General features: G+C 35.9%; 1 protein-coding gene across 3 annotated transcripts in view; it reads right to left on the bottom strand.

Annotated features, from left to right (window-relative positions):
• The window catches only part of Ibtk (inhibitor of Bruton tyrosine kinase), a 56,844-nt gene that overhangs the window by 19,036 nt on the left and 19,257 nt on the right, over positions 1-18,551 (bottom strand). For all 3 annotated transcript variants that reach the window (XM_090338516.1, XM_090338518.1, XM_090338517.1), the window contains 10 exons: positions 16,313-16,490; positions 15,449-15,623; positions 13,908-14,507; positions 12,325-12,411; positions 11,142-11,224; positions 11,025-11,062; positions 10,499-10,595; positions 9,665-9,766; positions 6,591-6,708; positions 4,238-4,298 (listed from right to left, as the gene is read on the bottom strand). In XM_090338516.1, the coding sequence (XP_090194642.1) occupies positions 4,238-4,298; positions 6,591-6,708; positions 9,665-9,766; positions 10,499-10,595; positions 11,025-11,062; positions 11,142-11,224; positions 12,325-12,411; positions 13,908-14,507; positions 15,449-15,623; positions 16,313-16,490 (1,539 nt within the window). The remainder of the gene's footprint in view (positions 1-4,237; positions 4,299-6,590; positions 6,709-9,664; positions 9,767-10,498; positions 10,596-11,024; positions 11,063-11,141; positions 11,225-12,324; positions 12,412-13,907; positions 14,508-15,448; positions 15,624-16,312; positions 16,491-18,551) is intronic.

Genomic DNA, 18,551 nt, shown 5'->3' with positions numbered 1-18,551 from the left:
CAAACACTGTTGAATCACCAATGGGTCATCGAAGAGATCAGAACAGAAATCCAACAGTTTATGAAATTTAACAGTAAGGAGCACACAAAATACCAACTCCTTTGCGACACAGCAAAGGCAGTACTCAGAGGAAAATTTATAGTGCTGAGTGCCTACAACAACAAGTTGGAAAAATTGCAAACCAACAAGTTAATGTCTCACCTTAAGCTCCTGGAAAAAGAGCAACAAACCAACCCTAATCCCAGTAGAAGAAAGCAAATTATTAAAATCAAAGCAGAATTAAATGATTTGGAATCCAAAAAAACTATAGAAAGAATCAACAAAACAAGGAGTTGGTTCTTTGAAAGAATTAACAAAATTGACAAGCCCTTAGCAAATCTTACCAAAAAAAGAAGAGAGCATATCGAAATAAACAAAATCGCAGATGAAAATGGTGATATCACGACAGAAATTACCAAGATCCAGAATATCATGAGGGAACACTTCTCAAACCTTTACGCCAACGAATTTGAGAATCTAGATGAAATGGATGAATTCCTAGCCAATATTAACATATCCACACTGAACCAAGAAGAACTAAGCGAACTCAACAGGCCTATTTCAAGCTCTGAAATAGAAATGGCAATTAGAGAACTTCCACCTAAGAAAAGCCCAGGGCCAGATGGATTCAGAGCTGAATTCTATAAGGTCTTCAAAGCAGAGCTAACACCAATACTCCTCAAGCTCTTCAACGAAATTGAAAATGAAGGTTCCTTACCAAACTCATTCTATGAAGCCAGTATAACCCTCATCCCCAAACCAGACAGAGATTCATCAAAGAAAGAGAACTATAGACCTATATCTTTGATGAACATCGATGCAAAACTTCTCAACAAAATACGGGCCAACCGTCTACAACAACTCATCAAAAAAATTATACACCATGATCAAACTGGATTCATCACAGGGAGGCAAAGCTGGTTCAACATACGCAAACCAATTAATATCATTCAACACATCAACAGGAGCAAGGACAAAAATCACATGATTGTCTCAATAGACGCGGAAAAGGCATTTGACAAGATCCAACACCCCTTTATGTTAAAAGCTCTGGAGAAACTAGGAATCCATGGAACATTCCTCAATGTAATAAAGGCTGTGTATGAGAAACCCACTGCTAGTATTACACTTAATGGTGAAAAGCTAAAGCCATTCCCTCTAAAATCAGGAACGAGACAAGGATGCCCACTCTCTCCACTACTCTTTAACATAGTACTAGAATTCCTAGCCAGTGCAATAAGGCAAGAAGCAAGCATAAAGGGGATCCAAGTAAGGAAAGAGGAAATAAAACTATCCCTCTTTGCAGATGACATGATTCTGTATTTAAAGAATCCTATAGACTCTACTCCTAAGCTCCTTGAGCTGATTCAAAGCTTTGGAAGAGTAGCAGGCTATAAAATCAACCCTCAAAAATCAACTGCCTTCCTTTACGCCAACAGTGAGAGGAACGAGGCAATAATCAGGAAAGCAACTCCTTTCAAATAGCCTCAAAGAAAATAAAGTACCTAGGAATTAGCTTAACTAAGAATGTAAAGGACCTTTTTGATGAAAACTTTAAAACCCTAAAAAAGGAAATTAAAGCAGAACTAAGGAAATGGAAAAACCTCCCATGCTCCTGGATTGGAAGAATCAACATTGGGAAAATGACAATCTTGCCAAGAGCTATCTACAAATTCAACACAATACCCATCAATATCCCAATGTCATTCTTTAAAGAAATAGAAGAGGCAATCCAAAATTTCATATGGAATAATAAAAGACCCCGTATAGCAAAAACACTTCTTAGCAGAAAGAACAGCGCTGGAGGAATTTCAATTCCAAACTTTAGACTCTATTACAGAGCTATAATTATCAAAACAGCTTGGTACTGGCACAGGAACAGGCCTGAAGACCAATGGAATAGAACTGAGGACCCAGATATTAAACCACAGACCTATGGCCACCTAATCTTTGACAAGGGAGCCAAAAAAATAGAATGGAAGAAAGACAGCCTCTTCAACAAGTTGTGCTGGCAGAACTGGCTAAGCACCTGCAGAAAACTAAAGTTGGATCCTTCTTTGTCACCCTGCACTAGAATTAACTCCAAATGGATCAAAGACCTGGAGGTAAAAGCTGACACACTGAAAACTCTACAGGAAGGAATAGGAGATACACTAGGCCTCCTTGGCACAGGTTGAAACTTTCTTAATAAGGACAAGAATCACAACAAATCAGAGAAAGGCTGGATAAGTGGGACTGCATTAAACTGCAGAGCTTTTGTATGGCAAAGGACATAGCTAGTAAATTAATTAGGAAGCCTACAGAGTGGGAGAAGATCTTCACCAACCAAACAACGGACAAAGGCCTCATATCTAAAATATATCAACAACTCAAAAAATTGAATCACTCCAAAACTAACCTCCAAAGTAACAACCATCCCATTAAAAAATGGGCCAAAGAGAGTCTTCTCTGAAGAAGAAACAAAAATGGTCTATAGACACATGAAGAAATGCTCAACATCTCTGGTCATAAAAGAAATGCAAATCAAAACAACTCTAAGATTCCACCTCACTCCAGTTAGAATGGCCAGGATCAGGAAAACAAATAATAATAGATGCTAGAGGGGATGTGGCCAGGAGGGATCACTACTACACTGTTGGTGGGAGTGCAAACTCGTTCAACCACTATGGAAAGCAGTGTGGCAGTGCCTCAAAAGGCTAAACATAGAACTCCCCTATGACCCAGCAATTCCACTACTTGGCATTTACCCAACCATCCAGAAACAAGGACATACTAAATCCACTAGCACAACAATGTTCATTGCAGCATTATTCACCATAGTAAAGATATGGAACCAACCTAGATGTCCCTCAGTTGATGAGTGGATCAACAAGTTGTGGTATTTGTACACAATGAAATTCTATGCTGCTTTCAGAAAGAATGACATCGCCCCATTTGTTAGGAAATGGAAAGACTTAGAAAAAATCATATTAAGTGAAGTAAGCCAGACTCAAGGGAACTTAGGCTCAATGGTTTCCCTCATTCGTCATAATCAGTAGAAACCCTGGGCTCTACTAGCAGAGATCTGCAATAGAGCAAAATCTTGATACATAAGGCCATATAATGTGAAGCTATCCTCCAGGATATTGAAACAAAAGCCATATAATGAATGATTGTTGTCCTTAATGTACTATGTTTTCTCTCATCTCCTTTGCTGTCCCTTGGTTATCTCATATTGTTATAGTATCTCACTTTGTTATCTGATATATTGAATTTATTTGCATTTGGATATTTGAAATTTGATAGGGAAGGGGGGAAAACCAAGACGGCTGGGGGGTGTGGGGGGGGAGGGAAATGGGTACCAAGACATGTGAAAGGGTATCAATGTATGTGAATTAATGCACCTTCTATCTGGCAAATATCATGTAACCCTTTTACTAATTACAATTAAAAAAAAAAAAATTTGAGCGTTCAAAGCCAGTCCAGTCAGGAAAGTCTGTGAGACTTGTATTTCCAATTAGCCACCAAAAAACAAGAAGTGGATCTGTGGCTCAAAGTGGCAAAGTACTAGCCTTGAGCAAAAAACAGCTCAAGGGCAGTGTACAGGATGTGAATTCAAGCCCCACAACCAACCAAAACTTTAAAAATTAAATCACAATGTTTTTAAGAATTGATGCTAACTGTATTAAGTAACTTCAATTTTGATTTCATAGTATTATGTATAAATGTGAAATAATCCTATGTTCTCATTTTTTTTCTTTTAAGTTTCAGCAAGGATTTATTGAAGTATAACAGGGTAAACTGTGCAAAAATGGAGAAGAGAACACATGTTCTGATAACATTGCACATGGGAGTTACACTTTATAAATTCCTTTTTTTTTTTTGCCAGTCCTGGGGCTTGAACTCAGGGCCTGAGCACTGTCCTTGGACTTTCTCAAGGCTAGAGCTCTACCACTTGAGCCACAGTACCATTTATGGCTTTTTCTATGTATGTGGTACCAAGGAATTGAACCCAGGTCTCTGTGCATGCTAGAGGAAGCACTCTGCCACTAGGCCACGTTCCCAGCCCCAACACTTAGAAAATTCTTAAAGAAGAATTCTCAGTTCTAAAAGGCTCCATGTATTTTAAAGCCATAGGAAATTCTTCTCATTGTGAAACTAGACCTAATATGATACTTTACAGCCAATGAATTCTTCGCTAGGAATTCAAAACTCTTACCATTTTCCGGTAAAATACAGAAAGATCCTTCAAAACATCTTCACTTAAAACATCAAGAGATCTAGATAGAAAAGGAAAAAAACTGTATTTTAAATGACTTAACCGCTGTTAATATTTTAAAAACAGGTAACGATACTAGAAGTTGCTAAAAAAGAAAGTTATTTTTCAAGATTATGTTTACTGGCCAGGAGTTTGGCTTAGTGGTTAAAGTGCTTGCCTAGCATGCATGAAGACCCGGGTTCCATTCCTTGGTACCACATACATAGAAAAAAGCTGGAAGTGGTGCTGAGGCTCAAGTGGTAGAGCTCTAGCCTTGAAAAAGTCCAAGGACAGTGCTCAGGCCCTGAGCTCAAGCCCAGGACTGGCCAAAAAAAAAAAAAGATTATGTTTACTGTTATTTTGAAAACAGATAGCTTTCAATAGCTTTTCAAGATAGCAAACAATACAGGAGTACCTTAAATAAAAGCAAAACTCTTACAGCAGAATTTGGTTTTTTTGCCAGTCCTAGGGCTTGAACCCAGGGCCTGAAAACTTCACAGCAGCACTTCCAGCTTTTTCTGTAAATGTGGTACCAAGGAATCCAACCTAGGGCTTCATGCATGCTAGGCAAGCACTCTACCACTAGGCCACGCTCTCAGCCTATGTTTTATTTTTTTGGTTGCATATTTCATCTGACAAGGATAATGATATTAATTTGGCAATTCAGGTAATAACTGTTTCCAGTAGTATTAGTAAAACAATATCAAAACTGAAATTAGTTTAGACTGAAAGCCTAACTAAAATAACATGGTCTTAACAATCTCATAACATTTATATTTAAAAGCATTTGCAAAATTACTAATAAAGACTAAATGGCAAACGAATTTTCTCAAAGTTGAGCTTACCTGGCAATTTCTGAGTTGCAATTTGACTCCAAAAAAAGCAAAATATCTCATTTCACTCATATATCCAAATTAATTTAATTGAAATGATTTTTACTTTAAAAAGTGATGTACTTGCTGAGCACTTTTGAATCACATCTATAATCTTACTCAGGAGACTGAGAACTGAGGATCATATTTCAAAGCCAGCCTGGCTGGAAAATCCCTGAGACTTATCTACAATTATCTACCAGAAAACCAGAAATAATGCTATGACACAAAGAGGCTCAGGGACAGCACTCAGGCCCTGAGTTCAAGCCCCAGGACCAGAGTCAACCCCCCCCCCCAAAAAAAAAGTGTTATTAAAAAGCTGTTAACTTTATAACAATTAGATAAATTAAGATTTTTCAATTCCTTGCCCAAAAGGAAAGAGTTTCTGGATTTTTTTTCTCAACAGCATGATGAATGGTAATAGACCCTACTTTGTAACATTTCTATGAAAGTTATGGGATTTATATAACAGCTTTCAGAAAAATGTCCAGTTTAAAGTAAGCATTACCTTACAATTATTGTAACTGCTGAAACAAAACACAAAAGTATATACTAAGTATTAGTTGTTGCCATTATTGTTATTAGTGAAACAAAATACAGAAATAAATATAAAACCTTAATATATAAACTGACACTGAGAAGTCTGACCTTAATCATCCATATTCATTACCACTGATGTTATAGTGAGCAAAAACAACACTCTGATTGACATTTTTAAAATGTACTAAGACTGACACTGGTGGCTCATGCCTATAAACCTTGCTACTCAGGAGGCTGAGATACCTCGCTACTCTGAGTTATAAGCCACCGTTGGTAGGAAAGTCCCTGAACCTTTTAACTGCAATTAACAATCAAGTGGAGGTATGGCTCAAAGTAGTAGAACACTAGCCTTTAGTGAAAGCACTCAGGGACAGTACCGAGGCCCTGAGTTCAAGTCCCATAAGTAACAACAAGAAAAAAGATTATTAAAGTTTTATTTAAAAAATCCCGGGGCTGGGAGTTTAGCCTAGTAGTAGAGTGCTTGCCTAGCATGCATGAAGATCCAGGTTCAATTCCTCGGTGCCACATACATAGAAAAAAGCCAGAAATGGTGCAATGGCTGAAATAGTAGAGACCAAGGACAGTGCTCAGGCCCTGAGTTCAAGGCCCAGGACCGGCAAAAAAAAAAAAAACCCTATTTGCTAGGTGTCGTGACATACCTATAATGCTAGCACTCAGGAAGCTGAGGCAGGAGGAGCCTAAGTTTAAAGTCAGTCAGTCCATAAACTGACCTTGTCTCCAAAGGAAAAAAGAAATGAAAAAAAACCAACCTCAAAGTAACTGATAGACAAATGTTTCCAAAATTTCTCTAAGTATTATTCACTTTCAAATTATTAATGTATCTTCTATTACAATATTTATGCATCTGCTCTTGTAAAAGTCATATAATATACTCAACCAACCTTGCTTCAAGTAAAGCTGCCATATTCAGCCCAATAAACTGCAAACAAGACAGTTTCAACTGTTCAGCATTATACATGGCTGCAAATTCCAGCAACATAGCAGAGTTCTTAAGGGTAACTACAAAGAAAGAAAGGAGTTGCAACACATGTAAAAAGGCAAGTTACTACAACAAGACAGTTATTTTGACACTTATAAGACTGGAAAACTTAAAACAAGGAATATTTCAAAGTATTTTCTTATCAAAACCAACTTATCCTGGAACAAACATAGAACTCATTTCCTATCACGCTAGCTGAAGTAGTTTAAAAAGAAAGGCACAAACTGAGCAGCGGTGACGCACGCCTGTCATCCTAGCTATTCAGGAGGCTGAGATGTGAGGGTCATATTTCAAAGCCATCCCAGGCAGGAAAATCCATGAGACTTATTTCCAATTAACCACCAGAAAATAGAAAGTGGAGCTGTAGCTCAAAGTGGTACAGCATAAACCTTGAATGGAAAAAGTTTAGGGATAGTGACCAGGCAGGCTTCTCAGTTCAAGCCCCACAATCAACCAAAGAAAGACACATTAAAATTTTAAGAAATTTAGGATTCTCCTAATAGAAGATCATAATAGCTCAAAAGCTATGTACAATATGTCCATATAGGATGAGGCTAAGCAAAATGAACTCCAGGATATAGAAACAAGAGGTTTACCTTTGTGATTGTTGTTCTTAATGTACTAAGTAAAGCTATTTCTTTTCTTTTCCCATTAAGGTTTATCTCATGTTGTTACTGTATCTTTCTTTGGTATCTGGTATGTTGTATATACTTTCATTTGTGTATTTGAAAATGGGAAGGTAAGGGAAAAACAAGATGAGTAGGAGGGGGTAGTGGAGGGAAAGTGGGAGAAAAAACGGGAAGGGGTGTTCAAGAAACAATGTAACTACTACCTGATAAATGTACCTGTAACTCCTCTGTACATCACTCCAACAATTAAAAATATGAATAAATAAGTAAAAAATTTAAACAAAACCTAAAAGAGGTATTAAAATCACCTAAAAGCAAAGACATGAGAACAATATTCTTTCTAAAAACTTTTGAATACTTCTCTTTCATTGATGACTTTTCATTTATGTAGCACGAAGTAGTTATTCTCTTATATAAGATTGAAATATTTTAAAAGTAGGAAAAACTGATTAATTCTATAAAATATTACTTACTAATCTATCACAATATATATATGTATATAATTGAAAAATACATCTTAACATTTTCTATTCCAGTACAAGATCTAATACACACTGAAAGAACCTGAATTTAGTAACTAATATATGAAATGCCCTGTTTTGCTAAAAACCTTCCACTTACATTCCATATATATGCCACTAACTGCAGCTTTCTGAAACTATTCTTTTTCTTGCTCTGCATCTTTGTCAACACAGGAACACAGCTATTCTCTATATGACTTCTTTGTTCTCTATATTTTGTCAAAAGTTCAAATTACAGACAATAATAAGCCTCTGTTTTACTCCTAACTAGCCTCAAGTTTCAAATGATGATGAAAGCAAGTCACAATTTACAGAGTAATAAAAATGTACAAGATGAGGGGTGGGGGAGGGGGGAAGGGAAATGGGGACCATGACATGTGAAAGGGTATCAATGTGTGGGAATTAATGCACCATTTATCTGGCAAATATCACGTAACCCTTCTATTAATTACAATAAAAAATATATTAAAAAAATGTATCATTAAAGTTGTTGAATAGGCCTAAGACCAGCACATTGCCCAACATTCCATCAAACTTTTTTTGCTAATTTCTAGAAAGACCATGGAATTCATTCAATAGATTCAACTGGGCAGAGGTGCAAAGAAAGAATATCCAGAGGTCCAGGAAGTGAAACAGGGAACACTATCACCTGGATGTTAATCTGAATCCTATTATATGCTTATATTTTAATGTTTCTTTTCTTGCTCATAAAAGACCAAGGGTATTGTTTTTTTGGTAACTTGTAAATTAGTAAACATTAGTCCAGTTTGTAGAATTATTTCATCCATTTCTATTAGTGCTCATGGAAAAATAGGAAAGACAACAGCTATGCAACTCTTAGCAAGAACATATTACAAAAATTGGATAGGAATGTCTTCATGCTTCCTAAAGAAACAAAAAAGCAAACTAAATACAAATTTTTTAATAAACATGAAAAAGACACAATTATTTCCTACAGATAGATTAAAGAAAGCAGAAGGATGAAAAGCATATAAAGACTAATCACTGTACAAAAGTAAGGTGAACACTGTCCTTGCCAGAGGAACTGTGGGGACAGAAGGCGGGACATGTGAGTAACAGTGAAGAGGTGTCAGTTTTGACAGCTGAAAGAAGCGGACACAAAGAACACATAACAAAAACACAAAATAATTTTGGGTTTCAAAGTTGAGTAGCCACAAATTTAAGAAAAAAGGAGAAATATATTAATGGAACAAAGTAGTGGCTTACACCTGTAATTCTAGCTCCTCTGTAATCTGAAATCTGAGAATTGAGGTTGGAAGCCAGCCCTAGTAGAGAAATCTGAGAGACTCTTATCTCCAACTAACTATTTAACCAGCAAAGAGCCAGAAGTGAAAGTGCAGTTCAAGCTGGTAGAGTGCCAGTTGTCAGTAGTAGAAAATGTCCATGGAAGCAAGAGTGCTTCCAAGAGGGAAGGAGGGGAGAGAGGGCAAGAAAGAGGAGAGGGAGGGAGGGAGGGAGGGAGGGATAAGAGAAAGAAAGGATTAGAGTAAATAGTAGAAACTGGGCAGCTAAATGCAGAGGTAACAACCAAAGTAAGAGTAAAGGTAAAAAAAATCTTCCTTTTTAACTCTTGAAATTTTCAGTTTGGTAACATTTGTATACATGACTTTAGGATACCTTAATAAATGCTATGAGAAAGAAAACAGAGCAAGAATATGAGGCCAAGTTCAAGTCCTAGTACAGGTACAAAAGTATAATAATTATCATTGTTATCATTACTGTTTTACCATAATGCAAAACTAAGGTCAATAAGTAAGCTTGTATCAATCTAAAATACACTAAAATTCTAATTTAAAATTACTCACGTTTTTCAGTTAGTGCTACTTCACAAACCTCCTTCAATCGAATTATGAGAAGCTGGTCAGCTACCACAAGAACACTACAAATAAAATCCACATTTGGAGATTCTAACAAAAAGAAAAAGAAAAGAAATTTTACTCTTTACTTTCTAACCATTACACTTAGTAAAGAAAAATAAATTTTAAAAAATTAAGACATTAGTAAAGAAAGGACTCTTGATTACTTTCCATATATCGAAATGGCTACATACTGCAAGATAATAGATGATACAGACATATAGACAGATAAATATGATATATATACATAATCACAGATATATATGGGTACAAAGGAGTTCTCAAGACTTTCCTACTTAAAACAGAATTTATCATCTAACAACTGTAAGAACTCTTTAATTCAAAACAATCTCCTTAATTCCAAGTACTAACTGACTTAAAACAATTTCCCCTAAACCACTGCAAACTTATTACAAACAAACAAACAAAAAACCAATGTAAACAGGAGAGGGGATGGGAAGGAGAGGCACAGCTGGCATCACATAGGTGAGCCCTGAAAACATCCTACAGAAAAGACGTTAGAGGAAAAAGGTTATGTAATGTTTGATTCCATTAATGTTTGATTCTGTTTACAAGGAAGTCCAGCGCAGGCAGATCCAGACAAAGAACAGTGACTACTAAAGGGTTTCTAATGAGTGCTAAAACACTGAATTATTCTGGGAGGTAGTAAAAATGCTCTGAATTGAGAAAATACTGGTCGCTGCACATCTGAAATTTGTTAGCTAAATGCTGAAGTATATAAAGCTTTGTAAATCATGTCCTCAGGTACACTCCTTTTAGTACCTTTTATCAGCAGAGCTTCATCAGTGTAGAGGTAGTCCAAGATAACTGTCAGAACTTCAGAATGTATGGGCATTCCCAGAGATGCACACCTGGAACCCTAAGTAGAATAAGAATACAAAAAAAAAAAAAATCAAAGTAACTCATTTCAAATAATGTAATATAAGTAACTCTAACTTGAGTTATGAATATGAAAACTTTGGATAGGGAAAAATTTCAAAAGCTCTCAAACATAAAACAGAAAACTGAGACATATATAATTCTAAAGTATGGTATAAAATAAGAATAAAGAATAATTCAGAAAAAAGATAGGTATGCCTGATATAAACCATAAGAAGGAAAGTTTTATTTAAGTAGCTGAAAAGCAATAATTTTAACTTTCAAAGGTTGCTATTTTCTAGAAGGCCTTAGCATAAATACAAATTCAATACAAATGAAAAACTATGTTAAAATATTAAGTTTCTAATTCTGAATTTCTTTGGCATATAATTTCCTCACAGTTACTAAGCACTTTCCATTGAAATCTTACCTCAATCCACGAGCTACTCAGCATACTATGGAAATATTCTGAAAGGAATAAAGTTCAGAACAGTAAGAATGAAGCAATACTAATAAGGAAATCAGGTGCTAATCTAAAGTGACCTACCCAGTCTGGCACACAGCACACATTTGTGACAGGGAAACTCCTTTCCATCCACTGACTTCATGGTCACATCACACAGAAATGAGCTGCAAGTAGATGTCCAATTTTAAAATCAGAGAAATTTCTTTACATACGCACATCAAATATATTAAATGATGTGGTTTAACTTAGCTAAAAGGAGGCAGAATTAAAACCTTATATACATACAAATACACTTCTTCACCTCCCTCCACCTCAGGCAAATTAATATGCATTTGAGAGAGATATATATTCAAAAATATCTTTTGCCTGTTTTTTCTTTCCTCTTCCAGATAGGGTTATTAGTGACAGTTAAGTGAGATCATATTTAACTCTTATCTGTACCAGGCATTGTTTAGAAATCTATCAGATCTCTTTCTCCTAAGCTTTTCAACAAAAATGTACAAATATTCAACACAAAACTTTTTATAACATACTTATATGTTATATATTTAGAATAGTGTTATTATTCCTGGGAAAAAATTATACTAAAGGAAATTATCATAATGAAAATAGATTGGTTTAGTGGTCTGTATCAAACCCTCCTTAAAAGCAGAAAAAATTCAAACAAAGAAAAACAAAAATAAAAAAATTTTCTCAAAAGGCGCATGGTATCCTTAATATGTGGCTATTAAATCCAAAGAGTATAAGAGAGAGGACTCAATATTTGCATACTCAATGCTATGGACATGGTAATGGAAATATAAACATAACTATATAGACCTAAAAACCTATGACTCTATAGACATATTTTATTTCATAAATTAATATGTTTCTATGACATACAAACCCTTAGCCTAATTTGGATTAAGCTCTAAAAACTAAGCGCCAGTGATTGTATATAGACATTCCCTTCTTGAACACTTGTTTGTTAAACTTGTCATCTGAAATATGATGTAAAAATCAATGTTAATAAAGTATTTAATAAAAAAAATTTCTCTTCATTAGAAAGTAATCACAATAATAAACTTCTTCATGTCTTACAAAACAGTTGATGTTATCCTTTAATATCTTCCTAATGTTATCTCATCATTTAAAATAGCAGAACAGGTAAGAGAGGGCATCTATCTACAGATTTGGCTTCAGACATGGGTAGGTGCTTCATTCCCAGGCTCATGCTCTTATCAAAGATAAGACATGAAAACTGTATCCTCACTTCTCAACTTACCACTTTTTCTGATTTAGCTTCAGTTTATTACTAGTTTTCTTGGCAATAACATTAATTTTTTCATTTTCAAATCTGACACCATCTAACCTATCAAGAGAAAGTGTAAGTTAACAATGGGTAAATCTATTCCCCAACCAAGGTAAAGTCTCAACAACAAGGCTAACAAGTATGTTTAGATCTGAACCCAACAATTTTATTTTCTGAAGGTTACTCCATACAATCCATTCCAAGATAAATAAAACTTCAATCATTACTGACAATACCAAATCAAAGCCAGAACACTATGTCTGTCACTGTTTTCATGATATATATCCTTCCTGCTCACCACAGTGTTATACTGCCACAAGCAACTCAAGTGCCTTGAAGAAAAAAAAAATCTGTTTTATGTGACAACATTGTTCATTGTTAAGGCATTTATACAGGCTATATGACCAACATTTAGCAACAATTTGAAGTGAATATTATACCAATTATTTTATATACTGAGAAATTGAGGAAGCAAAGGCATTTGCTCTAACTAGTAATAGCAGTGGCAGAATTATATACTGGATGGGCCTAACACCCAATATCCTTCTAGTATGCTACAACAAACCTCCTATCCTTAGATGGCTGAGTTAGGAAGTCCCAGAGATAACCTTACCCTAAAGCAGAGCAAGTACACATCCATGTATCTCACCCCCCAAAAAAGTAAGACGAAAGATGGGGGTAAGAGAATTAAAAAAAAAAAAAAAAGATTTAAAAAGAGAACTTAGGAAAGTATACAACAGATATTAAGGAAAAGTCTTACCTAATGCGCCCTAGGAGGTTTATTGGATTAATAGTAGCAGGTGCCATCTCTTGACACTGAGACAGCCAAAGAGTTATTTGAACAGTCTCAGCACTATGTTCCCTCCTTGAATAACCTAAAAGGCTTGCTGATGACCTTTGTTGGTCCAGGAATGTTACTTCTAATAATTATTATTTGCCTGCCTTGTGTGGTAAAGATCTTGCAAAATTCATTGCTAAACCTTGCAGGACAACTCCATAGATCTAAGCCCCAGATGGTTGAGATCCCCCCGGAGAGGAATCACAGTCAAAGATGGGGATGCGCTCTGACCAACCTAAGACAGGGCCTTCAGCTTGATCTGAAGAAGTTCCCCATGATGGGTAAGGCAGAGGCAGAGATCCACCCATCCTAAGACAGAAGGGTTCGCATCTTTTAAAATAAAGACGGAGGAGATGTTGGGGACCGACTGTGGGGTCAGTGACCATGACTATGGGGTCAGTGACCTTGGACCAGCACAATTGTGTACACAACGAAGTAGCTCTTATCATGATAACTTTAAGCAATGTCAATCACTTCTTATCAAGATGACTTTGGGCAATGTTAATCGCTTCTCATTTATCCTATTTGTGACTTGATTAGTATTTTGTATGAATGTAGCCTCTGGCAGTTCCCTACTTTTAATCAGAGTATTTAAGGTCAGAACTTGAAATAAACTGGGCTGCAGTCTTTACCTGGGCTGCAGACCTCCTGGACCCCCCCTCCCAAAAAAAAAAAGAGAACTTAGGAAAGTATACAACAGATATTAAGGAAGTCTTACCTACTACTCAAATTACTGAGGCCAAATTTCTTTGCAACATTTTGCAGCATTCTTACAGGATCATCTTCTCCACTTTTTCCTTTTTTAGAAGACTTGAGTTTACTTTTCTGCCTTTCACTAATTGTATGGGCTTGATTGCTTTTGTAAACTGCATATGCTGATTTCTGATTATCATCTTCATAGCAACTTATTTTGTTCATATCAGTATTTGGAGAATCCTGATACTCTTCTGACTTTTTGCTCAAGAGTAGTCTTGGTTTGAAGCCATGAGTTAAAAAGTCACAAGTATCTGTATATATAAATTGCAAAAGGCATTCAAACAAATCAGGATGAACTTTATCTACCACAAAGAGATGGCACCCTGAAGAATCTTCATCTTTCCGGTAAATATCTGTAGACTCTGAAGTAGTACTATCTGAAAGAAATAATTTCTGGAAAAAGTCAGAGCGCATTGCCAGGATGTACTTATGTGCAGGGAAGATTCTATTGCCAACTTGGAAGGTCACATCATGGATGTTGTCCATTTCATCTGTGTCCCTCAAGAGTTTGCCAAACTCTTCAAAAAAGGAGGACGATGACACCACTGGAATTTCATAAAGGCTAGAAGTAAAGTAAAAGTCTAAGTGTTACTTTCAAGATTCTGAGGTGAGAGGAAGCATCTCTAGCTGATTCTCTTGAAAATCAATTTTTTTTATTAAACAGAAATTTTAATGTGGTATTTCATAAAACAAAAATTGTTGCATCAAGTATTACATATCACATCAACCTCTAACTCCTTTTCATATTCATGTATTTTCTCTCATACTAAAATGATCTGAATTAAAATTTTTTTTAAAGTCAATGTCTTCTTTTTTTTTCCAGTCCTGGACTTGTGCTCAGGGGCTAAGCACTGTCCTTGGAGACTTTATCAAGGCTAGAGCTCCACCACTTGAGCCTCAGCACCACTTCCAGCTTTGTTCTATGTATGTCATACTGAGGAATCGAACCTAGATCTTCATGCACACAAGGCAAGCACTCTACCACTAGGCCAAACTCCCAGCCCCAATGTTCTCTTTTTCTACAAGTAAATGTCAGAACAACTTCAAAAGACTTATTTCATTTAAAAATTCTTTGAATCACTAAAGATATGACTAAAAATATTCAAACTCAATGAAAAGTACAGTTCCCCAACTTTTCCTCTCTTTTCTTTTATTTCACAAGTAAAGAAAAACTATGGACTATGCAAATACTTCAGGTCCCAGATAGAGGACGGTCAACACTAAGCAACACTTGTCTGTAACCCTTGTTCTTTCAGTACCGTAAGAATTCAGCCACAACTTTCCAACTACAGGTCCACCTACAGGCAGGAGACAAATCTTTTTGACTTGCTGCATAATACAGGTTTTCCTAGGTGCTTAACCCTGGAACAGAACTGGGCAAACGAGGATGGATGCCAGCCTACTCTCTGGCCTTCCCTCTTCAACAGTACCCCTGATGTTTCTATTAGCCTACCTCCAACTAACAGAACTCAATAACATTTAATAAAGAGAGCTATACTATACCTTGCTTTAGGATCTGACTGCAGAATTGCAAAGTTGCAGCCGCTTGGATCCGTGCTGACACTAACAGCTCTGTGGGCAAAAGTAAGTTTTTCAAGCCGAATTCTTTCATACATACTATTTGTATCAGATATACATGAGACTTCTGATGAGGAATGATGCACATTTGATAAAATGTCTGGTAAAAAAAAAATAGAGTATCATTAATTATGCTTCACAGACATTATTAAAAAGATCTAACAGCTGGAATCAAAAACAATCTTTAAAGTATGGAAATATCATTCATACACATTAAATCCTGAAGAACCTCTACCTTCAACATATTAGGCACTACCTACAGGAGATTTGTGGTGAGCTAATTATTTAGCCATACTTCATTTCGGTGAACAAACACTACTATTCTATAATCAAAGTTAGCTTTCTGAAAGGGAAATCTATTCATATCTTTTTATTCTTTCAAAAGAGGATTTAGTGGGCCTGGAGTTTGGCCTAATGGTAGAGTGCTTACTTAGCATGCACGAAGACCAGGGTTCAATTCCTCAGCATCACATCCACACAAAAAGCTGGAAGTAGTGCTGTGGCTCAAATGGTAGAGCTCTAGCTTTGAGAAAACCCAAAGACAGTGCTCAGGGCCTGAGTTCAAGACACAGGACTGGCAAAATAAATAAATAAATAAAAAGATTTAGTGAGGGAATATACCAAATGCTAGAAACCAAGCGGGATATTTATGTCTTTTGCCATCAGCATACTTAAGCATCAGGAAATAAATTAATAATAAAAAATACATAAATGCCACAGGTATATACTTATAAAATTAAAGGTTTGCTGAAGGATACTTTCGTGTGCTGTCCATCTATATAAACTGACCTTTCTTTTCAGAATTCTTTCGCTTTTCTTCAAACCATTTCCCTTTAAATCCTTCCCCATCCTGTGTGACAAACAGAAGTTCATTTCTATTTAAGGCAATATCAGAAATTAAGACTTGGCGTGGATATGCCCATCGACATTGCTTAAGAGAACTGGTCGCTGATCTCCAGCAGAACACCTAAAATAAAACCAAAGCATACCACAATAAAAAACAAAATAGCTTCCAAACTAAAATATAAATCAAAAAAGCTCTAATTAGTATATTTCTGTGAACATTCTTTCTTAGAAAAGATAGATAATACATAAGTCAAGATGATTTCAAAGAACTCTTTCAGGAGTATATACTAATTCATCATTAAATTGTACCTGGTTCTGAGGAGGGGCTTAATAATAATATAAAAACTTAGAATAAAAACTCTTGCTAGAGCGAAGTAATTATCATTCTCACCCTAAAGATTATTCATTTTCAGTCTATTGAAAGTGTGTTCTCTTCCTAATAAACTTTCATAAGAAAGAAACAGCATATAACCCAGTTACATCACTACAACAAAATCTTAAGAGTTCAACGGCTGCAAATGATTACACAGATCTTAGTATTCCCAACATATAGGTCAGAGACAATCTGAGATGAAAAGTGACCAGAGAGGGGTGCTGGGTTTCCCCATTCAGCTTCATCCATTCATTAGCATTCCACATATTACTTGTGTTTGTTTTCTTTGTTTATAACCAGCCCAAGCTGGCTGCACACAAGCAATCCTTCTGGCCTCTGTCTCTAAGAGCTGGTTTGTCCACAGCTAACCAGCAAAAATGAGGGACTTTTAAAACTAAAATGCCCCCATAAACAAATTTATATGAACAAAGCACAAAATGGAATCTGCCAAGGCCAAACTAGTTAAACACACACACACACACACACACACACACACAATGAACGAGTATAAGGAGCTTTATGATTAATTATTCAATTAATTTGTTTCTGGACCTGGGGCTTATACTCAGGACCTGGGGAATGCCCCTGAGCTTCTTTATGCTCAAGGTTAATGCTCTACCACTTGAACCATAGCTTCACTTCCAGCTTTTTCTGGGATTAATTGGAGATAAAAGACTCACAACTTTGCTGCCTAGGCTAGCTACGAACCACAATCCTCAGATCTCAGCTTCCTGAGTAGCTAGCATGACAGGCATGAACCACCAGTACCCAAGCTTTAATTCTACAGTTTCTAAGATGACAAATTTCATAGCACTTTTTATGACTCATAAAAGGTTCTTTTGTTTTATAAGAAAAGGACAAAGAAGTTTTTTCTAGCTAACATGTTTAAACTATTCAATTAATATAAACCAATTTTAAAATGCAACTTCAAATTTAAATATTTCAGCTTTACTAAACTTGTTAAAAACACGTTTATAATTTAATTAGTAATGTCAATTTAAGCATATGTTTAAATATAAACATTTAAAATTTTCAACTTTATTAGAGAACTATAATGACACATTTCAACAGGGTACTAAAACTAGAACTCTAATAAAAGAGCTGAGCGATTCATTTTTATACTTAGAATGTCAATATTTATAAACTCTGAACATATATAACTCAAAGTCTGAAGGAAATTTTTCCCAAGTATGCACCAAGTTTAGTATTGACAGTGGTTTCCTAATGGGTTTTTGATTCTGTTTTGGTTTGTCGTGTTGGGGTTTGGGGTGTGAGCTCAGAGCCTTCACACCACTAGAGCCACACCTTTGGCTCCTTTTTGTGCTCAGGGTTACTTTCTAAACAAGGTGTGGCTTTCTGCCTGAGCCAGGGGAACACCAGTCCTGCTCATGACTGAGCAGCAGGGGTGTGTGTGAGCCACACACCAATCTAGTCAAGAAGACATCTTGCTTTTTGCTTGGACTGTCTCAAATGAGATCTCTGCCACCCTGAGTAGCTGGTATCACAGGTGTGAGTCACCTGCCTGCTTTTTTTAGTTTAAAAGCAGTTAAAAACCCTTTATCTATGCAATTTAACATCATTTATCAATATTGAATGTACATTCCAAGTCATTTATCCAAGTTCTTTATTCAGTTTCAGTAAGACTCACGTGAAATTTTAAATTGTACTTTAATAGAGAAACACTCTTTCATGGTTTAGAGACTCTGCAACATTAAACTGTCATATTTGTCCTGAAACACTAGCTCCATAGTAATTAGTACTGGATATCAGATATAACCAGCAAAACAAAATCAACAGAAAACATCCCTG

The sequence above is a fragment of the Megascapheus bottae genome, chromosome 8, assembly GCF_031878675.1.
Source record: "Megascapheus bottae isolate mThoBot1 chromosome 8, mThoBot2.hap1, whole genome shotgun sequence".
In the NCBI taxonomy this organism is placed as follows: Eukaryota; Metazoa; Chordata; class Mammalia; order Rodentia; family Geomyidae; genus Megascapheus; species Megascapheus bottae.
This window is presented reverse-complemented; position numbering and strand designations above follow the sequence as displayed.